Source organism: Cajanus cajan, chromosome 8 (genome assembly GCF_000230855.2).
Source record: "Cajanus cajan strain Asha chromosome 8, NIPB_CcT2T_4, whole genome shotgun sequence".
Classification (NCBI taxonomy): Eukaryota; Viridiplantae; Streptophyta; class Magnoliopsida; order Fabales; family Fabaceae; genus Cajanus; species Cajanus cajan.
In genome coordinates, this window is record NC_138524.1 from 16,304,647 (window position 1) to 16,328,686 (window position 24,040).

The 24,040-nt window shown below is 27.7% G+C and overlaps 2 protein-coding genes across 3 annotated transcripts; one reads left to right on the top strand and one right to left on the bottom strand.

The window, feature by feature from the left end:
- Nucleotides 1-9,458: 9,458 nt before the first annotated feature.
- Nucleotides 9,459-11,197, bottom strand: LOC109809298 (early nodulin-like protein 9). Its single transcript, XM_020372559.3, has 2 exons — nucleotides 10,905-11,197; nucleotides 9,459-10,172 (listed from the first exon to the last, which is right to left on the bottom strand). Exons 1-2 carry the CDS (start codon nucleotides 11,101-11,103, stop codon nucleotides 9,730-9,732), a joined length of 642 nt encoding a protein of 213 aa, XP_020228148.1. The 5' UTR covers nucleotides 11,104-11,197; the 3' UTR covers nucleotides 9,459-9,729.
- Nucleotides 11,198-12,632: 1,435 nt separating this feature from the next.
- LOC109809648 (rab GTPase-activating protein 22) lies at nucleotides 12,633-22,529 on the top strand. Of its 2 annotated transcripts, none has more exons than XM_020373017.3 (11): nucleotides 12,633-12,988; nucleotides 13,685-13,780; nucleotides 14,144-14,247; nucleotides 15,016-15,260; nucleotides 16,137-16,259; nucleotides 16,947-17,035; nucleotides 17,318-17,423; nucleotides 17,743-17,840; nucleotides 20,402-20,656; nucleotides 20,914-20,997; nucleotides 22,186-22,529. In XM_020373017.3, the coding sequence occupies exons 1-11, from the start codon at nucleotides 12,899-12,901 to the stop codon at nucleotides 22,207-22,209; spliced, it is 1,314 nt and encodes a 437-aa protein (XP_020228606.1). In that variant the 5' UTR covers nucleotides 12,633-12,898; the 3' UTR covers nucleotides 22,210-22,529. The 2 variants fall into 2 exon arrangements, with proteins under 2 accessions (XP_020228606.1, XP_020228607.1); XM_020373018.3 differs by having other exon boundaries at nucleotides 12,634-12,988; nucleotides 22,205-22,529.
- Nucleotides 22,530-24,040: the final 1,511 nt, after the last annotated feature.

The window sequence follows — 24,040 nt, forward strand, 5'->3', positions numbered from 1 at the left end:
CTAACCACTAACATTTACGGGAAGTGTGATTTTTACATCATTAGATAATAATATTGAAGCATCTCATGAAATCAAAGTCAATCATAATTAATTATTAAACTTATTTATTTTGTAGCATAGATTTTAAGTCTTTGATAATGGCAAGTTTATTAATTAGACGATCACTTAACAGCTACATTTACATTCACCCGTTTTTACGTCACAATATAAAGGAAAGCATGGAAAACCACAAACTAAATCACAATCACTAGTTGTTTGACACCCTTCCAAGGATGCTTTGCTCTCGACACACCTGCAAATGCCATTGTCACAAATGCCTTTTCCTTTACAGTTTGATAAAATTAGCTTGCAGTCATCATTTTTATCACATTCACCATGAACTACTGCCCTTGCCAAATCAAGCCCTGCAAAAAGATATACAAATTGAGTAACATTAATATGAATTATATGTGTTTTTATATACTCAACTATTAAGATGTTGAAAGAAATTAAATACCATTGCAAGCTATTAAAGCAAGAAACAACGTTGCCAAAGCTATCTTGATGGAAGCCATTCTAATTCTGAGTGAAGCTATCTTGACTTAAACAATAGTGTATATTCTCTATGGATTCAATTAACACTTCTCTACTACAATTTATAGTAGTGCCACATGACTTTCAAATAAAGAGAAATAAAAAAAAATGATAAAGTTTGTAACTTTTCAGCTAAAAAGGTGATAAAAAGAGAAATAAAAGTTTATATGCTAAAGTGAATAAAAAAATACCAGTAATTAATACTACACTTTATTCAAGTACTTTTCAATAAAATAATAAATAAATAAGATATATAAAACTTTTATTTCCTTTTTTTTTTTATCACTTTTTTAATTGAAAAGTTGCAATTTTTTTTTTAATTTTATCTTTTTTATATAAACGATAACATTATTTTTTAAAAAAATATATTTTTTATCACAAAAAAATATTTCTCTTGACATACGCTGTGATACCCTCTATTCCGACATACATATACAATAATTATAAAAACATATTCTCAGGGTAATAAAAATCTTTTGGATCAAAAGAATGATTCCACTAACTTAAGAGTATAAAGATTAACATTTGTAAACTTAAATCATGGTCAAATGCAAAACTTACAAGAAAATGAAACATGAGTTTTTTCAAAACAAAATAACAATAATAAAATCCTAAACTAAGCCTAACTATGCCCCTATGTCACATATCATATTAGAGCACGCTCAACTGAAGCCTAAGCCTTATCACCAACATCCTCATGTTGATGATTACCTACAACATAATAAAATGCACATAGAGCAACAAGGGAGTGAAAAACGTCTCACTCAGCCAGGTTCAAGTGCAGAAATAAAGGTTAGACAACACATACACACAACAAACATAATACAAGTCACAAGTACAAATTGTAATGTCTTAATTTTTAGATACAATATTCTCAATGAAAGAGAAATAAAAGTTTATATGCTAAAGAGAATAAAAAAATACCAGTAATTAATACTACACTTTATTCAAGTACTTTTCAATAAAATAAAAAAGGCTAAAAACCTATTTTGGTCCCTTATAATAATTGTTTGTTTCAATTTAGTCCCACTTTTATTTTTGGTTTCAATTTGGTCCCAAACTAATTAATTGGTTTCAATTTAGTCCCTAATAAATTAATTGGTTTCAATGTGGGACTTCCGTCCAAATTTCTTTAACAGAGTTAACTGTGTGGCCACGTGGATGCCACGTAGATGCATAGGTGGATGCCAATTTTTTTGAAAATACCTGGAACCAGAACGGCCCGTTCTGAAACAAGAACGGGCCGTTCTGGTTACACTTTTGGTGTGTTAATTTTGCATTCGGAACGGCCCTTTCCAGGCGCAAAATTTACACACCAAAAGTGAAACCAGAACGGACCGTTCTGGTTTCAGAACGGACCGTTCTGGTTTCAGAACGGTCCGTTTTGGTTCCAGACTGCTAAGTATAAACTATCAATGATTATAGTTCACGGTTGTGAATCATGGAAGGAAAAAGACCCAAGGTACAAAGTATTTCAAACACTGAATTTGCTAATATTGTCAATGGAAATTGATAACTTCAATTGCTAAACAGTTAGGCTATACAGTGTATTATTAACGACAATGCAATGTATCACTAAAGACAATGGTAGCAGATTTTATTTCATTTCAAACTGGAGTGAACCAATTACTACCAAATTGACACTATACAGTAAAGGATGAAATGACATAGTAGTTTTTCTTGAAGTCATTAACGATGTACCCCAACAACAACAACATGTTCTTGAAGAGGTAGAACCTGAAGTAAAGGAAGAGGATACACAGGACTAACATTTCACCACAACCATATGCAGGAGCAGATCTAAGAAAATAAATTAATAATTTTATTATATTTATCCTATTAATTTTTATCATTTTATTCCTCTAATTTTAAATAAGTTACAAAAAATTATAAAGTGACACTTAAATATTTCTTCAGACAGAAAGAGAAAAAGAAAAAGTTATTACTCTATTTATAAGACAATTGTATTTTATAAAAATAAATAATTTTAAAATTTTTATCATAAAAAAATATTTTTCAAAATTATTATATTTTTTTAATAAAATTAATAAAGAATATTCTATTCTCAGTCTTGGAACGGGCTGTTCTGAAATCAGAACGGCCCGTTCTGATGTACTAGTGGTGTGTTAATTTTGCATCTAGAACGACCCGTTTCGGATGCAAAATTAACACACCAAGAGTGCATTCAGAACGACCCGTTCTGGTTTTAGAACGGGCCGTTCTGGTTCCAGGTATTTTCAAAAAATTTGGCGTCCACGTGGTATCCACGTATGCATCTACGTGGCATCCACGTGGCCACACAGTTAACTTTGTTAAAGAAATTTAGACGGAAGTCCCAAATTGAAACCAATTAAATTATTAGGGACCAAATTGAGACCAATTAATTAATTTGGGACCAAATTGAGACAAAAAATAAAAGTGGGACTAAATTGAAACAAACAATTATTATAAGGGACCAAAATAGGTATTTAGCCAATAATATAAATAAATATGATATATAAAACCTTTATTTCCTTTTTTTTATCACTTTTTTAATTGAAAAGTTGCAACTTTTTAAATTTTATCTTTTTTATATAAACAATAACATTATTTTTAAAAAAAAAAAATTTTTCATCACCAAAAAAAATATTTCTCTTGACACACAATGTGACACCCTCTATTCCAACATACATATACAATAATTATAAAAACATATTCTGAGGGTAATAAAAATATTTTGGATCAAAAAATAATATATGTTAAAAAATAAAAATTATATTCTAATAAAATAAATATATATATTTAAATTATCATATGTATAAAATATAAATTTGGAAGAGTTGTTCATTTATTTGATATTTGCCAAACTTTCGAAGGAGATTAGTGATAAAAAAAATACTCCTTAATAACAAATTATTTTTTTTAAAAGTTTAATTATTATATATATATATATATATATATATATTAATGCTCACATATATATTATAAAATGTTAAAAAATTAATTTTTCATAAAATAAAATTTGCAACATGTATGTTTAACTTTTGTGCTTAATTTCTATTTATTGTATACATTGATTAAAAAAATCAAATTAGTAAAGATTGTAAGATTGTATACATTGATTAAAAAATATCAAAATAGGAAAAATTCGAAGATTTATATTCTATTTAAAAATTTTATTATAAAATATGTTTTAAAATAAATTATCATCTAAAATTTTATAATAGATTTTAAAAATATTTTTATATCATAAATCAATTAAACTTGATTTTTATACAATTTAACATATTTTTTTATGTTTTTATTAGTGTTAATTATTGTAAAGTAAGTTTTTTTCATATTTAGAACATGTATTTTTTTTTTTAAAAAAAAAATAGGTTTAAACCTACTAAATTATAATATAACCTAGTTTGACATAATTTATTTTCATTCTTAATCGTAATTGTAGATATAAAAGCATGTAAAAAATAATTATGATATATATTTATATTTTTAAAAATTATATGTAAAATTTTAATACTACAAATATATAAATAAGTATTACCTTTAACATCCCAAATTTTATACAATAGTTAATTATTATTTTATATTTATGAAAATTATTTTCTTATAGTTATTAATTAATTAAAGGAATTTTTTAGAAGATTTTAGATTTTTTAATAATTTAAATATTTATGAAAATTTTATTTTTTAATATGAAATTCTATTTTTTTAGGCCCAGAACGGGTCGTTCCAAAAATCGGAACGGTCTGTTCCTAAAAGCGGAACGGGCGTTCCCACAAGTGGAACGGGCCGTTCCAAATTTTCAAAAAGGCTTGTGTTTGTTGGCCCGGAACGGGTCGTTTCAAAAATGGAACGGGCCGTTCCAAATTAGTAAAATGACCTATTTGGGTTTTCCCAGAACGGGCCGTTCCCAAAGGGAAACGGGCCGTTCCGGAATTCTAAAATTGCCTAAAAAGTTTTGTTGGAAACGGGTCATTCCAATAATGTTTAATGTGTATGAAAATGGAACCCCGAACGGGCCGTTCTAATTTTAGAACGGGCCGTTCTGCTTTTTGAGAACGAGCGGTTCTGATTTTAGAACGGGCCGTTCCAGTTGCACATTTTGCGTATATTCGAAGGATCCGAAACGGGCTGTTCCGAATTCAGTACGGCCCGTTCCGGGTGTCCCTAAAGGCATGGGTTGTGAAAAAAATATAACATGTGGAGGTGAAAATCTTAGAGAGAGAGAGAGAGAGGAGAGAGAGAGAGAAAGAAAGAAAGAGAGGGAAAGAAAGAAAGAATCCAGAGGAGGAAGTTCTGCTTAAGTTTTAGCTATTGCTTATTTAGGTAAGGGGGAGGAGAACCTTATCTCTTTAAAATTTTATCTACTACTATTTTTATTTATTTATGTTATTTTTTATGTATATTTATTTAGTGGGGTGTCTCTAACGTCATTTATTTGCTTAAGTTATGATTATTTTTATCCATATTAATTATTAAGGTGTTTATATTTTATATTGTTTAATTATTTTATAATGATTGTCATTTTTATTTATATCATTGGTATTCTTACTATATTCTTTTTACGTAAATATATTTATTGTAAATATATTTATAATCAAATATAATATAGTTGTGATATCTATTGGACTCGTGTTGTTGTTATTTCTTCACGTATTTATGAAGATAAATATTATTCTATGGCCATAGAAGATAAAATTTGAATTATTTGTAGCTGGAGGTTTGACCTTGGGGATTTAAATGAGTAAGGAATGAAGGTGAAATATCCTATTGTTGGTTAAGGTGAAATATCTTTTTGTTGGTTGGTGTTATGATGATGCTCATTTATCCTGACTAGTCACTACAAGTATAATTTAAATTTTATTGTATCATGAAATTTTAATATATGATCTGTATATATATATATATATATATATATATATATGTTAATATTGATTATAAATAATTCTTTATATTCTTTTGAATTATTGTATTTATTGGATATTCTTCTTACTCCTCTCTTTTCTTTGTTTTTAAAATTAAATATATTATAAAATAGATGGATCTACTTGGGATTCCAGATCATTTTCCGGTTGTTATCGTTGTTATTTTCTTTGGAAGGAAATGGAATGTGGAGGCTATTTGATGAATCTATTATAATTTTATTTGTTATTGTAAATTTATTCTCATTATCAATGTAAATATTTTGTAATAGAAGTGAAAGAAAGGAATATTGTGTAAAATAATACATTATTGTAAATATATTATAACGATATGTCATGTAATAAATTTACAAAATATTCTTTTTTTTATCTTTATCTTCAAAAAAAATATTGTTAATGATATAATTGCGAAAATTTTATATAAGAAAAGATATAATTATTATTATATAAATCGGGCGTTTAATTACCCCTTCTATTTAAAATTTCTAGATCCTCACTGATTTCAACGACATTGAAAAGTAACATCTAAGGCTAAAAACTCTTATTAATACCACGAAACCTATGTCGGTCAAGGTCCTCATAATGCTTACAAGGTTTAGACGTTTCGCGCACAAAATGTGAAGTTTTTTTTTTCCTTTTCATTTCATAATGGTGTAAGCAATGTGACAAACCTTGGCCAGACTTTACTTATCTCTCGGTTGAATCATATTAGTTTAAAGCGAAGCCTTATAACACTTATGCGAAACTAAAAAACAGTGTAACACCTTGATTTTCATTCCTTATATTAATAATATTTTAGAAATTATTTCAATATGTTAATGTATTTATTTTGGGATTTTTGCTACTATTTAAGTATTCATATGAACACTATTTTATTATAAAGGATGATTTGTAATTATTATTTTGATTAGTGATATATAGGTAACTTTTATGAAATGTATTACATTAATAATTATGCTTACGTTATTTGGTTAAAAGGAAGAGGTATGTTTTAATTATATTAATTATTTTATGGAAGGGAAGGAAGGGCGTGTTAGTCTTTTGTTTATTATTATTATTATTATTATTATTATTATTATATTTTATTATTTTAAGAAGGGAGTTATCAGAAATTACCTTATGCTTCATCCTCCTGACTTCTCCTTATTCATTTTCTTTCTATGTTCTCTAAAGACCAAGGGAAACTAAAGGAGACGAACTAGATTCTGCTCGTGCCTCATCTTCTAATCATTAAGGTAAGGGGGAGTGAGAAACCTCGCTCGGGTGCGTTGAAATAATTGTTGGGTAGCAGATAATAATATTGAAGCATCTCATGAAATAAAGCCAATCATAACTAATCATTAAACTTGGAGCATAGATTTAAGAGTTAATCATCTATACACTGTCAGTGTAAAGTTTTTTTACACTGACAACCAATAATATCTTTTAAAATTATTTATTTTATTATTATTTCATTAAATAAGCAACTAACATGACACTATTAAAAGATATGATTGGTTACTAGTGTAAAAAAACTTTACACTAACAGTGTACATAGGTGATTAACTCTAGATTTAAAAGTCTTTGATAATGACATGTTTATTAATAAGACTATGAGGAAGATCTGAGTCAACAGGTGCATTTGCATTGACCAGTTTTTGGATCACAGAATAGAGGAGAGCATGGTAAGGTACAAGCAAAAGCACAATCTGCAGATGTTCGACATCCATCCAAGGTTGCTTTGCTCTCCACACACCTGCAAATGCCATTCTCACAAATACCCTTTCCTTCACACCACTACCAAATATGTGGGATAGAGTGACCTAATATTTTATCCTACCAAATCCAAATCCAAAATGTTGACCATGTCATTTTTTAAATCTTAAATCAAAACCTAAAGGCTCAAAATATGTGGGATAAGAGTGACCTAATATTTTATCGTATAATATATCAATACTCACATTATCTACAATTAAATTATAAATATTAATAAGAGAGATATGAAAATAAATTAAGGTATATTTTATGGTATATAATTTAAAATGAAAATATTATTTTAAATAATATTATATTACACAAAATTATTTATTGAATAAAATAATTTTATTATTAATACATAATTTTCAACTATAAAGTTTTTAAAAATAATATAATACATTAAATCGAGTTAGAATGATTTAAAAAAGATAACTTGAATTTATCTTAAAAGAAAATATGAGATCTAATTTTAATATTCGAATCTTTCCAATCCTTTTCAAGTCAGGCTAAATCAGTGGAATGAGTTAGGTCTTGTACACTCTTGAGCGGAATAATTTTTCTTTATATGCAACTAAAACTTAATATTAATCTAGTATTTAATATTAACGAAAGAAAAAATAATTTAAAAAATACCGAGACAAAAATAACATCACCATAATAATAGTCATAATTTATTAGAGAAATTCTATTGCACCCTTCTAAATTTGAGGTTTTTGAAACTGCCAATTTTCTAACCAATAGGGATGACAAATAAATTCATACTCGTAGGTAATACTTGAACCCGTCCCGACTTTGACGAGAAATATCCGGTTTGACCGGGTACGGGTACGGGTACGAGTAAAATCCGATAAATTAAACCGGGTATGGGTATATACATACCTGTCCCATACCCGTACCCGATTTAATTATATTAAAAAAATTAATATTTTATTATGTGTAATTATTTATTATAATGTGAAATATTTATAATTGTGTAATTATTAAGAAATCTCTTGATTAAAATATGAGATAAAGAAATAATCTAATTATAATTATAATATAATAGAAAAATAATTTAAAAATATTATATATTTTTTTGTAAAAAAAAAAATAATTTTTTACGGGTACGGGTATACCCGATATCCGACGGGAATGAGAATGAAAATCACATACCCGACAGGTACGGGTATAGGTACGGGGATGAGTTTGTGTCGCGGGGACGAGACGAGTATTATAAAACCCGTACACGATCCGTCCCGTTGCCATCCCTACTAACCAATAATATTTAAATTTTTTATCATGTCATCATTTTCCACTTGCATAAAGTCTGTGGAGATGAATCAACTTGCCCTACATAAGATCTAAACAAGAAAATGCGTGGCAAGAAAAACTCAATTTCATGTCGAACAATACAATATGTTTCATTCCTACATTGCAATAACATCTATTTTTTATTTTTCTGCCCAGTTCATTAATAGGTTTAAGAAATGCACCATCAACAAAATAGGACAGGCCTTCCACCTTTTTCTGGATTGAAGGCAGACTTCATTTGTGGTACTGCATTTGTGAAAATAACAAGTGTCTCTACCTTAAAATGCAGGGGGTGATACTTCCAGCATCTTAATATTCTCAACAAAAGCATCATTTGCACTACCAATTTTTCTTGCTTTTTTCTTATGTTCTAAATAAGGCTTCTGGAAACATTCTGCTTAAGCCTCTCTTTTTAATTGTTTATACACAATTTGTCCTGCACGACCAATAATTTTTTCACTGTCCATGTTTCATCGCATTAAAATTGCATTTTCACACTTTTATTGCATTACCAATATGGCACAAGAGGGTACTAGAACCATGTAAATGTGAAGTGAATAATTGAATAGTAGATTGCTAAAGAATGTATGGCCACCAAAACAATTAAAAAACCATTTCCGAAGGTATTTTTATTTTTATTATTAATTTTATTATTATTATTGTTATTGTCAGGACTCTTGACTCTTTCCACAAAGCAAGGTACGTTATTTTGTTGCTAAAAGTATACTTTATTTCAACTTAAAACTAAAATGGGACCCAAAATGTGAATGATATTATCCCACACGGTGAAAATAAATGATATTTCTTTTTCTCTTTTTGACACCATTGATTTGGATAATACTGTTAGATATTTGACGTACATAATGGAAAATGGCTTATACATGTATATTCAAAACAGACGAGAGAATTTGTCATTGGCTCATTTATTATACTGTTCACGAAACATTTCCCAGGTGAATCAAATAAAAATTGGTACGTTTTATTTCATTTCAATATGCACAGCATTTTTACATCATGGAGTAAGAAGCACACAAAAGGGTATATTACTGTCAGCTTATTATTCAATCTTCACAAACAAATATCAAACATCATCCCAACTTTGAACCAAAGACCAGCCAGTTGAACAGCTCATGAACTCAAAGTATAGGAAACAAAGAACAGAAAAAAGAATCGTATGAAAAAAATAATAAAATGAAATTAATACTCAACCACTCATGCAAACTTATTAGAGGGAGAAAACCAGCACTGAAGCCATGAATGCTCCAACAGAGGCAGCAAAGGAGACAAAGGCTGAAGCAGCAGCATTAGGATGAGGGGGAGGTTCACTGACAGGGCTTGGTGTTTGGTTTGTGTCTGGTGGGGGAGATTGACCCTCTTGGCCAGTAGGTGCTGGTGAAGGAGATGATGGTGATTGTGGTGAGGGTGGAGAAGCATTGGTTGTTTGGTTTGTGTTTTTGCTCCTGTCAGCTAGCACAATCACTGTCAACTTTTCATTTTTGAGACAGTTATCTTTGTTGCCACTTATGAAGAAGTGAGGCCCTGATTGGTTTAGTTTGATGACTGAGTGGCCATCAGAGTATTTTGCATAAGGTGAGCCTGTGTTGCAGCTGGCATAGTCTTCACTCTTTACATAGAGCACTGAGTCTTGGCCAGATTGGTAGTTGAACACTGCAATAAACATATGTAAAGGCTGAAACTCTTAGGGCGTATCTGATAGGGGAATTTTGGAGAGCAAATAAGCAGTGATTAAATAAAAAATTTGAAGTAATGTGACAAACTGACAATATTCATACTATGAATTGATCTTTTTTACTGCATTTCAAATTATGAAAACAAATTATATATATATAAAGAAAAGTTAAAAGAAAAAGTTAAAGGTTGCCCCAACAAAAATCCAATTCCAAATGGATCCGTCCAGGATGAAAACAAATGATTTTTGGACATCTAAAAACCTATTTGACATCTAAAAAGAGAATAATAAAAGAGAGAAAAATATAAGTATATGATAAGTGATATGATCTGATAAAAAGAGAAAAAAAAAAACACAAAGAAATGATGAGTGTTAGTGAGGTTTTAAAAAAGTGGGGTGTCTAAAAAATCATTATTCCTAGAATATGCACCCGAAAACTTTATGCAAATATTTCTATTAGGAGGAAGAGCTGAGGAAGATAAATTTGATGCCCCAGCAAAAAAAGAAGGCTTCATGTAGTTTTTATAACCATTATTTGATATTTATAACATATCAACAATGATGAATTGAAAAGTAAAAGTTATTTTGTCCAAGTAGAAATATGTCAACTTGGATTTTTTTTATTTTTTTTATTTTTTATAATCCAACTTGGATCTAAACGAAAAGGTTTCAAAGTAGCAATAAGGACTACATATTGAATCAGAACTCACCAAGGGAGTCTCCAATTTGAAAACGGCTCTTTTCTGCCCATTGATTGAAAGGGTTGAAACTGGGGTCATTTGGAACACTCCAACCCTTTTGTCCCCCAACAATGAAATCATAGGAAGCACCCTTGTGCACCATCAGCAGGAGACAGAGCCAGCCAAAGGCATGAACTGCTTTGTTAGACCTTAACATGAAGGTGGCCATGAGAGAGTGAAGATCACAAAGCAATTGAAAAGTAGAAAGGAGGTGTTGCAATTTGCAACCTTGAAATGTTGAAGCTAGAGGGATGACTCACATTGAACCATCATAAGGGTTTATGTAGGTGTGAGTTGCATGGAACTGTGGCAGTGAAGCTATTACAACTTTTTATTATTCTCCCTTCTGTTAGGGTTTACTTTGATTCTGGTGCAAAGCACAAGTTCACTTTTATTATCTGGAGTATGAGCTCTTTTGGAATCTTTCTCATAACTTGGTATGTGGGTTTGTGCTTTGCTTCGGTGTTATCAAGAATATTCATGTCTTGTGACATAGGGCTAAACAAGATAATAATTACAAAATATGATGTGACTAAAGTCTATACTGCATGTTCCATACCCCTTAGTTTTAATATGAAGCTTTTTTTGTGGCGGCAATGATAATTAACGATGTGTGTGTTCCATTTGATCCTTCGCCAATACGTGATAAATTAACACCGAAACATTAATTTTTCTATGACTTTTACACTTCAGCCTTCTCTCCCTTTATGATCCAATAATCCTCTTTGGTAAGTTTTATCAACTTTTTTCAGCAATGAATTTCACCATATATATTGAGATGTATAGCAGCCAAATTAAAGTTTTCAATTCCGTCACTAACGTAAAAGCTTTGTATAGTTTGGATACTTAAAAAGTTTATAGAAAGATATTTAGCTTTTGTGGAAGCGTATAGAAATAGTATTAATAGAAAAAATAATTAATATATATATATATATATATATATAAACACTGCGTATGTAATTATATACTGTGTATGTATGTGTTTGTATATAGAAAAGTAAATCAGAGTGATTGACAAAATGAAAAATAGCTAAAATATATACAGAGGGTATTGAGAATCGTGCAAGTGGTCACAAAAGGACAATTATCTTCAATGTTGATCTAACTTATTGCCTTGAAGAACATTTTGTATTTTTTTAAATAATTTAATTAAAAGGTTCTTTAAAATAAATAAAAAATAAAATAAATTTAACATGTATTTTGTTTTCGCTGTAATTGCAGCATATCTTCGTGTTTGATTAGAACAAAATTTATACATCACTGTTTCAGTTTAGCTCTACTTGGTTGGTCACTTTTTATATATGTAACCAATCCGTTTTATCCCTAAAATTAGATTAATTACATAGACTTATTCATGGTTATATTACTATCACTCTCATTCTTCAGACTCGTAAAACAATATCATTTACTTAAATAAGTAAACGAAAGAGGCTTTAATTTCTCATAAGAAACATGTACTTGGACGTGACTAAATTATAAGTCATCATATACATACAAAAGTACACAAATAAAAATGAAAAACAAAAGCGAGGGGAGATAAAGAGAGATACAAAGGAAGAGAGAGAAAGAGAGAAATAGAAAAATTAATTTGTGTAAATGTACGCATTAAACGGCCAATGTTTGAGTTTGTGAGGTTGTGAATCATTTTTGACAGGGTATTATGACTTCCCTTCCTCAAACACAATCACCATTGCTAACCCCACAAAATCATAACTACTAAAAAAATAGAAAAAGCAAAAACCATATTTTAAAAAAAGCTTTTTTCATTTTTGTTGTATGTGGCTTTAGAGTTTAGTCCTACCTATCGAACCTTTGGTTGGGTCCCCTTTGAATTCATTACAAAAAATTTATTTCCTGGGTTTCCTTGATAATTTCAAAGGGGTCCAGCTCCTGGTTGTAGGCAAGGATATTTATTTCCTTAAAATTAACACAATTTTTTCTTAAGAACAATTTTGGTTTTGGGGATGTGGAGAGATCCTGGAGCTCCCGCTGATTCTTTCTATGAAACCCGCCCTGAGTGCACTGATGTTCCCAAGTCTCGATTTAGGATCAAGGTATGTTTATCTTCCATATAGATACATCATACATATTATAAATAAAAAATAAAAATAAAAATATGTGTGCACATTATCAAAGAAAAATGCTATAAATAATAGTGTAAATTCAATTTTATCAATGTGTTGATCAATTGTAAATATTGAGTACTTTGATTTTAGTTTTTGTTGATTTCTATAGTGAAACGTTTCAAGTCATCATGATATTGAGATTGAAAAGTTGATAAGCTGAATGAAGCTTTTCTTCAAATGGAGATAACTAACCTTGTGCTTTTTAGTTATTGAGATTGGATACTTGTATAAAAGTATATTTAAAATGGTTTGGCCTTAGTAGAATGGTGAATAGGTTGTGGTGATGGTGTTTTTCTAAAGGGAAAATAAAGTTTGTACTTGTTGCTTTTAGGATAGTTTCATGGTTATTTTTGGTTTATTACAAGGTGTGTTCGGAACGTAGTGATAAAATCATTATTGGAAAATTTTATCTCTTGCAAAAGAAGGAAATGAGTATTGATAAAGTTACTCTTGAGTCTTGATGGTATGACAATAAGCAGTATATTATGTGTGTGTAGATAATTTACACTATATTACAACAATTTTATACCTTCGATTGAAAACTTTTAGATTTATTTTGATTTTTTAGTTTTGTTTAATTGATATGATATGCTTTTAGTTTAAACATCTTGTCATATGATTCAGGCTGGCAAAACATTAAGTGCAAGAAAATGGCATGCTGCATTTTCTCCAGAAGGGTATCTGGATATTGGCAAAACTCTAAGTCGAATCCACCGTGGGGTAATTCCATTTTCGCAGTTAAAATGTTGCTTTATTGTGTTTAAGTACATGAAATTTATTTATTTTTTCTATGATCATTTACATTGTAATCAGGTGTATTAGCAACCTTCATTATTTGAGTAAAACTAATGCACAGAAGTTAAAACTTAATACCTAATGCTTTTGGGTTTTTGGTTTTCTTTAGAACATGAGGTTTTATTACTATATATTATGATACCAGAAATTTCAATGCATATATATAGATATTCTAACAAGACTCTTTAATCAAGAGGTTTAAAAAGTAGATTGTTATAAACAAGTTAGTATATGCAATAAGGAATCTCAAGAATAATTTTTCTCACTTCATTACTTTTTTCAAATTAGGGAATCCATCCATCAATTAGAGGAGAAGTTTGGGAATTTCTACTTGGTTGCTATGATCCCAAGAGTACATTTGAAGAAAGAGATGAGATAAGACAACGTCGAAGGTAAACATTCTCAATTTTATGATCTATTTGGTTAACATTTTACATCACAAAACATTTAGGATTTGTTTTGATAAGTTTCTCCATAACCAATTTTAGGATAGAAAAATATAAAAGAAAATTAAAATAAGTTTTTTGATAAATTAAAACTAACTTATACATGACTTAAAAATAAGATTTTAGAGAAATTAATTGAATAGAATTTCTATAAGTTAATTTATGCACAAACTATTTTTTATTTATGAAGAAGTTCTTCCATTTTTTTTTCTCTTTCCTAGAAGTGTTTCGAGTGAAGTTTACTCAAACATATCTTTAAACTATCACTTAAATATCCAATGCAGATTTTCCTTAAAAAAAATGGAATGCCACCTACATTATACAACGACAATACAATGCTATTTTTACTACAAAAAAATTGTTATATAATGATACACATTTTATAATGACACAATATTTATTATTAAAAATTATTTTTACTTACATTATAGATATGATATATATTGGTATATTGTTAATAAGTGTAGGTATAAGTTATAGTGAGATCCAATATATGGTATTAAATCTCATTCAAAATCAACACTAAAATTATGTATAATTATATGTCAAATAGATTTATATATATATATATATATTTTATATCTATAGTGATATCTCGTATATGTCACTGTATATAACATTTCTTATAGTGTTTATAATTTAAGATTGTTGTGCTTTTAATTCAAAATTTATTAGATGATATTAACTGTATAACTCTTATGACAATGTTGTTAGGGAGCAATATGCTACATGGAAGGAAGAATGTCGTCAATTGTTTCCTCTCATAGGAAGTGGTAGATTTATCACAGCACCTGTAGTTACTGAAGATGGTATACCAGTTCAAGATCCATTAGTTTTGTTAGAAAATAATCCAGAGAATGGAGTGATTACTTTACCTCAAGAGAGTACTGCTGTAAATAACGTAGAAAAAATAACTGACAAGGCAGTAATTCAGTGGCTGTTAACGCTACATCAAATAGGTTTGTGATTATTTTTGTTTCTCAATACACTATAATATATTTCTCACACTAAATGTTGTTAATTTATTAATCTTTAAAATTATAATCTACATGTTTTGGGGAGAACATTTTCTTGCAATTTTTTTCCTCATGAATTATGTCAACTTGCACCATGTAATAAAAATTTAGGGACTTTTGAAATGGTTAATTTGAGGATATGAAAGTGACTTGTGATCATTCTATAAGTTTTTTCTCAATTTATTTCAATAAGAATCATGGAAATATTATCAAATAAGTTCTTTTATTTTATTTAAATGAGTCTCACATTCAAATTTATAAATGAGCTCTTATTTAATTACATTTTTAAAAAATAGGTGCTTCATTAACTTGTTTACCCCAATAATCTTTCAGAATTCTAAATATCCATGCCCCTAATTTCATTTTGTATGTAAGAACAAACATGCACACACTTGTAGGTAACCTTCTATTGTTTATTGGTTTTGCTTTGTTTTTATGAGATATTATAAATACTCAATTAGATAGTTAGGCAACCCTAGCTATCTTTGCATGTATATAACACATTGTTCATGTTTCATAGTTAACCTTCAATTGTTATTTTCATGTTGCATAGTTTTTTCTGTTATTTCTAATAAAGTGTTCCTGTCTCATGCTATTGTTCAAAATATGTATGAAATATAATGGTGTAGGAATTCAAATAGATTTTAAGTTAGTTTGACTTGATTAAGTTGTACTTTGACTTTGATTTAATAAATGACTAATAATGATTTAACATTATTGTTAATTTTTAAAAGTTTTCTTAAGACGAGAGGTGAAATCATATTACCATGTAAATTGCAAAATAAATAATCATAATTCTTGTACAAATACATATTTCAGGTCTTGATGTTGTTCGCACCGATAGAACATTGGTTTTTTATGAAAAGAAAGAGAATTTGTCAAAACTATGGGATATTCTCTCTGTTTATTCTCGAATAGATTCGGATGTTGGCTATGGTCAAGGTGAGTCAAAAGGAACGATAATATTCATAATTAAATCATTTTTCCATTAGATAATGAATAGTAATGACACCTTATAATGTTTGAGTACAAGGAGTTTTGATATCACATAAATGTATGGTAGCAATGTCATCATTTTTAAAAATTATATTTTCAAATATTTATATTTTAATATTTTTTATTATTAAAATAATTTTGTATGCATTAAACTAATTTCATGCAATATTTTAATTTTATAGATATATTTTTATTAGATGAGATAATTAATTTTAAATAAAAAAAAATTAAAAGGGGGAAAATCAGGCATTGGGTTTAGAAAAAGAATAAAATAAAATAAAGACTTAACTCTTTTAGATTATGGTTTTACTTTTGATTTACTTGTAATGTCATAGAAACAAAGATTTATCTGGTTTGAGAGATTTTTTTCTTTCTAATTTACATAAAAAAAAAATAACAAAAAATATTAACTTATTTTTACTTTATTTCTTATTTTCAAGGATTCGTATAAGAAATACTTTTGTTTAAAAATAAGAAACAAAAGGAAAATTAAAGTAGCATTTTTTTTCTTTTTGTGATTGCTAATGAGAAAAGAAAAACAAAACTTAATATTTTCTCAAACCAAAGAAGTCTTAAATGTAACTATTATTTGTAACTAACGTAATTTTTTCCTTGTGATTATAATGTTTGTAGGAATGAGTGACTTATGCTCTCCTATGATAATACTCCTCAATGACGAAGCTGATGCGTTTTGGTGCTTTGAACGTTTAATGCGTAGATTGGTAAACTCTAATCTCATATGTTACAAAACTAAATTGTTGTGTCATTTCCCTTTACTTATTATTAAACAAACATAATTAAGTCGTACTTAAAAATTCACATTCTTGTATGAAATTACAATTTACCATATTGTTCGCAAATATACAACAATGAAAGTGTAGAAAAACAAAATGTGTCTAAAGAGTAATTTCTAGGATTTCATGTGATTTGTTAAGATACAATTCTTATTATAATCAATTTTATATATCTTTGTTCCTTACTATCTACATTGTTTAACTTTTAAGCGAGGAAATTTTAGATGCACCGGTAATTCTGTTGGTGTCGAAACACAACTAAGTAATTTGGCAACAATTACTCAAGTAATTGATCCAAAACTTCATCAACATATAGGTATTTTTCTTATGTCATTTTTATTTATGTTCAAGCAATTCAGAGTTTTATTAACAATCATGTAGTTTTTCATAAGTGATTATTTTTAAAAAATGATGAGGGGAAAGTACAACAAGATCATTCTTAGTCCTTGTTATTTGGTTATAGTAATGTTATAGTTAATGATTTGTCTCTCTAATAATGCATATTTTGTTATGATCATTGCATTTTCATTCTATAAGTGTTGAATACTTTCCGGTATTTGTTACCACTATTCTCAATTAATGTTTTAAAAAAATAAAAAGTAACAAAGTTATTTTTTTTTTTTGTTGGAGCACAGAACAAATTGGTGGAGGTGACTATCTATTTGCTTTTCGGATGATAATGGTTCTATTTCGACGAGAATTCTCCTTTTGCGATTCATTATACCTTTGGGAGGTATGCTTTATTTATTTATTTTTATTTATTTGAACACATTTCTTGAAAAAAAAATATCGAGTTACTTATAATTAATAAAAGTTATTCCCTCAATATGAATGTAATGTCTAATTTTAATATGATATATCATGCGATCTTTTCATGTTTATATTATTTTTCATTAAAAATTAGTGGTAGTAATCAATATTTTTAATTAGGTATCCCTTCATGTGATGCTATTGTAACTTTTCTTTTAGTGGTAACTAATGAGGCATAATAGTTGGATAACAAATATTCGTGATACAACTACAATTGAAATTTAAAGTCCTAGTTGAAAAAAATTATTATGTCAATCTATTAATATTATATGCTCATTGGAATAGGTTGGTGTTTGTCTAAGTGTGCAAATGTATAACACCGTTTCTTCATGAACACTATATATTTAAAAGTAAAAGTATATATCTGATATTTTTTACCCCACATATGTCTATAAATTTAAAATTCATAATAAAGGATATAAAAATCCTTAAATCCATGTATAAATAATCGATGTGAAATGTATTAACTTTTTTTATTTATTTTTTCTAAAATACTTTGTGTATATGGGTTAGAGTATCTATTGTACTCTTGTTAATTCTATTTTTCTTATAAAAAAAATAATAATAATCAATGTGAAATTTTTACATGCGATAAAGTCTCACATAACAAACTCCATACTAAAGTAAAAATATAAAACTAAACATAAATAATATCATAAAAATTAAGAAAGAACATCTCTAGACTAAGTTAGGATATCACATATCCTATCAAAATACTCTCAAGACAAGGATTAAGTCTCTTCACCAACTTCATCATAATCTTGGTGAACCTTACATGCATCAACATTCATAACAACAACAACATGAAACAAGGGAAGTGAGAAAAGTTCTCACTCTAACTCATGCCATGAAATAAGAGATGAATAGTCAAGCACACCCAATACATTCTTTATAGCAACAGTGTCAATATTAAACATATATTTAACACTATCAAAAACAATAACTCATTCACAATACATCATAGAATAAATATCCATATATAATTTAGTCACATGTAATTATGATATGCAATGGGCACGAGCTCTTGATTTGCATGTATGTGATACCAATCACAAGATATGTGTAGTGCATATTTAACAATTAATGATTTATCGATTTGCATACATATGATGCATGTCGTATAAACTCTCTATCATTACATAATCATTACACATATTTAACGTTTTACCATGCATACGATTTTTCATATATATAATTGTCATGCTTACAACTGTTACTCACAACGATTTATCATACATATTATTTTCCTTGCACAATTCATGTATCTCATTCAATCAATATATCAATAACATTCTTGTTTATCTCACACTCATCAAACATCATAATCATTTAACCAACTCATTTCATTTAAGTAAAGAATGCATTTCAATTAATAAAACACTTTAAAATACTTATACAATACATCTATAAGACATGAATTTCATACCATTATCCATTTTTATTAATTACTCACATAATAACCATTTAAATGCATACTCTTAGGGTTTCCACAATAATCCACGGGCAACTTAATTCATACCCAAAGGGCTCGATGTATGAAATTTAGCATAGATAATCACAATTCATAATAATTCAAGGGCATAAGAATCATGAGGAAGACAACAAACAACAAAAAAACAATTGGGGTTTATCCCTTTATACAACACATATATCATAGAGTTGGAAGCTAACCTCACTAACCAACAATTATCCTATGTCCTATAGCGAGAATTTTCACTCCTCCCTTACCTTGTTTGGTGTTGAGTGTAGCAAATGGAGTTGTGGGGTGATCTCGTGTAGCTTCTCATCTCCTTGATTCTTCAGAGTGTAATAAGAAAGTGCCTGAAAAAGGAAAGAACTAATGCTTCTCTCTTTTTAATAACAAACTTAACTCATTCACGTATATTAACTCTTGACTCTAGTTACATATTCCTTCCCTTCATTTAATAATAATAATAATAATAATAATAATAATAATAATATAAAACAATATATTATATAACAATTCACAAATAATTTAATTAAAATAAATATAAAAAAAATATATAATTTTAATGTCAAAATGATCTATAAAACCAATCTCTTTAATTTTATAATAAAAAATATATAATTAATTTAATTGCAAAAACGTTAGGTGTTACAATATAGGTGTTACTTTTTCCTGCTAAATAATTTAAAATTTATATATGTAAATTTAAATATTTATATAAAAAAATTATGGTTATACAATTTATTGATACAATTTTATTTTTTTTCTTCGAGTTTGTCTCATGCATATATTTTTGGGATGTGTATATGGCCCTTACTTTATGTTTTAATATTTATACATATAAATTCAAATTTTTATATAAAAAAGTTTTACAATTTATCAACACAATTATGCATATCTTAATTTTTCTTTTTATGTCTCTTACATGATTTTTCTTATGTGTTTAGTTCTTCCTTTATATCTAGTAAAAATAATTTGAGGTGATTGTGATACTAATCACTTAAAATTTTAAACAGATGATGTGGGCTCTAGAATATGATCCTGACTTGTATTGGTTGTATGAGGAAGATGATGAAAAATCTGAGGAAAATAAAGGAAGGTTAAAGTCATTACGCCACTATGGGAAGTATGAGAGGGAAAATATGAAAAATGGAGGAAAGAATAGTGAAGAACCTCCTCTTCCTATATCTGTTTTCCTTGTTGCTAGTGTGCTTAAAGAAAAAAGTGCAATATTACTCCAACAAGCACGAGGCTTGGATGATGTTGTCAAGGTTGGATTTATTCATATGACTTATTATGTTTAAGTTGACACTAAATTATAAAATATCAACTACATTGATATAAAATGAGAAATAAAAAAGATAAAGAGAAATTATTTTCTTTAGATGATAATCTACATACTGTTAGGGTCAATGCAATTATTTATATAGGATTTATGTAAATAATTGTAATATTTTATAACAAATATAGTTTCCTTTTTCATATTTAGTAACTTCTCTTTTTGATCATTTAATTTATTTATCCTCAGATATTGAATGATGTAAATGGAAATCTCGATGCCAAGAAAGCTTGTGTCGCTGCACTCAAACTTCACAAGAAATATTTGAAAAAGGTATTGCAACATGTCTTTGTCTTTCTGTTATATATCTTCAGGTTCCCATATAATAAAAAGGAAAAAAAAAACCACCTTAAAAAAATGATTGATCATACATATATAATGGTTGATCCCTTTAGATATAATAGAATACTATAATTGGCATATTAATAGCATATATTGGGTTTACAAAAATATATACACAAGAATAACTATAATTTTAAGATTAATGTGAGAATAATAGATCTTGACTACGAAATTATATGATGATCAAAAATTAGTTACTTGTCAAATGATCATTTAAAAATAAGCATGTGTTTAATTTTAATTTTAACCAATAAAACTATATTTGAACATCAATATTCATTATTCTCATTTCTTACTATAACAAAGTATTATTACCTAATCAACTTCTTTAAGTTAGTTACATAAAGTAATTAATCAACATACAAAACATGACTTTTGTGTTGTCATATTGTTCTACTTAAAGTATGATGTAAATTATATATTCTAACATTTTCTTTCTTAAATTATTATTTGTACCTTTCTTAACTCCTTCATTACATGTAAATGAAACATAATAACTAGGTTTGAAAAAAAAACAAGTTCTTTGGTCAAATAACATCATACATTAATCTCTTTTGGTTAGTTATTGATGAAAATATTTATTTAATTATGTCTTTTATTATAAATAAAATAAATATTGTTAATTCTTTTATAGATATAAGTTGTACGTAGATGATTATTCATATAAATAAGCACTACAGAAAATTTCATTTATTAATGATGAGAAAATATTAGTTCATCATATTATTATTGTATGTATTTGTTAAATAAAAGTAAAATTATGTTAATAGAAGGATGAATTATACCATCATATGAAAAGAAAAGCGTATATATATATATATATATATATATATATATATATATATATATATAATCAAACAACTAATATGGATTTTCAACAACTATATTTTAAATTTTAATATAGTTAAACATAAGTTTTCAACAAAAATATAGAATATTACCGATTAATATTTTCTTACTATAATGATATATTTTGTACTAAAAATATGTGATATATACAACTTTTATGACTAATCATTTTTTTATTACATACAGTCATATTAATATTAGCTTAGTTTCATTTCTTTTATCTTGTTTTTTATATAATTTTGTTTATCTATCTAACTAATTATATACAAGAAATGTGTGATTGTTGCAGGCTAAGAATCCTTAACACCAAATACAACACATGATATTTGTTTTTTGATAGACCAAGTGTTGTGTTGCTGTGCCCTTTGTTTGGAAGACAACCTTAGATCTTTTATAAAAATTGAAACAGGATTCCAACCATTGTATTTAAGACGAAAAAAATTGTTGTATGTGAAATTAATCATATTTTTTGATACATTTAAAGTAAATATAGTTGTACAAGAAATTATTATCTACAACTATTTTTTCATACTTTGTAATGTATTTTATGCAAACAAAAAAAAAGGAAAAAAATATAAAAAAATATTTATGAATGAAATTAACTTTAGATTGTATTTCTTGTCATTAATATTATACTTTTTCTTTTAGTAGAGTGGTATTTTATATTTACATTTACATTGGACGTTCAATTTGAATTAAACAATATTACAATATAAATTTGATAAAATAAAACACAATTAAATAAAATTAAACTATATTCTAAGTCTTTAACAAATTAATGAAAAAAAATTCATTTATTATGTCTCAATGTTAGACAACAATTTGTGCCACTTCTGTTCAAATTTTAATTAACTCCAATGATCAAATTAAATAAGAAAAATTAGTACTTATAGATTCACACAAGTACGACACATTTCTATCCCAAATACGTGAATTAAGAATTTAATTAAATAATAAAATTTTAATTCTAATAAGTTATAAACTTTCTTAATCATCACTATTAGTAAAGGAGTTTACAACTCTTTTCTAATAACTTTATTAAATAAAGGAGGGCTGCAAAATAATGTATAAAATTAAAACAAAGCATAAATTGATCGTTTAATTGAACAAAATTTTAACATGAATATAATTATACAAAACTTAAATAATTTCAATAAAATATTAAAAATATAATTTCCACCTCAATGTTGCATTAATCAAAGCAAAATCTTAGACAAGTGAAGCTCTAAGTCTCTCTTTTATCGAATACATCTTCATGTATCTTATCTACTCTTACAAATGGCGATCAGTCCAAACACAAACACATAAGTATAGGGAGTGAAAATGCATCTCATCCACACAACATATAAGAAGTTTAAGAATAACACACATACACACAACATAACTAAATTCTCAATTATGCATTAAATTCTCAAGTACATCTAAGACAATGAATTTCTTATTATCATACTATCAATGCTTTCATTCATCAATCAACAACTAGCAAATTAAATACTTTGTTCAATCAAAGTTATAATTATAAGGACTCATGCATATGCATGCTCCTAACTCTACATGTATATAGTATCAATCTCATCATCATCATTAAAATGGAATAGCCTATGAGCCACGGAACAGGACCATCCATCTATAGTGTAGGGACCACCCATCTATAGTGATTCCTCCCGAATCACCTTCAATTAGAAGATGTCAATCAGGGTCCTATCGAAGTGTTACAGCCGACCATGGTTGTCTCTGATTCCTGTTAGAGGTTCCCCACCATGGTTATCACACCTACATAGATTCATTATTTCACAAATAAAGTATGAACATGGACTCAACATTTACATCACAACAACACAATATGCAACAACTCATCTCCTCATGTACCAATCTACAACACTGAACTTGTCCACCATATCTCATCATATACTCATATTAATACATCTCATCATACATTTCTATAATTTCTCATTTAACATCTTCACACAACATAACATTATATATTAATAATATTACTCATATTATTCACTCATCACATATTATAGCATTATGACATCATTCATCAATGCTCAAACATTATACACTTCATTCTTGAGTTGAAAATCCACATTTCATTTCACATATAGGCATAAGGTCTCAAGAT

Bases quoted from the DNA above. Each gene is read 5' to 3' on its own strand.
- LOC109809648 (XM_020373017.3), top strand. From the start codon at position 12,899: ATGTGGAGAGATCCTGGAGCTCCCGCTGATTCTTTCTATGAAACCCGC. The intron at 13,781-14,143 runs GTAATTCCATTT...TTTTCAAATTAG, and splicing joins TAAGTCGAATCCACCGTGGG to GGAATCCATCCATCAATTAG. The intron at 17,841-20,401 runs GTATGCTTTATT...AATTTTAAACAG, and splicing joins ATTCATTATACCTTTGGGAG to ATGATGTGGGCTCTAGAATA.
- LOC109809298 (XM_020372559.3), bottom strand. From the start codon at position 11,103: ATGGCCACCTTCATGTTAAGGTCTAACAAAGCAGTTCATGCCTTTGGC. The intron at 10,173-10,904 runs GTGAGTTCTGAT...TGTTTATTGCAG, and splicing joins TCAAATTGGAGACTCCCTTG to TGTTCAACTACCAATCTGGC.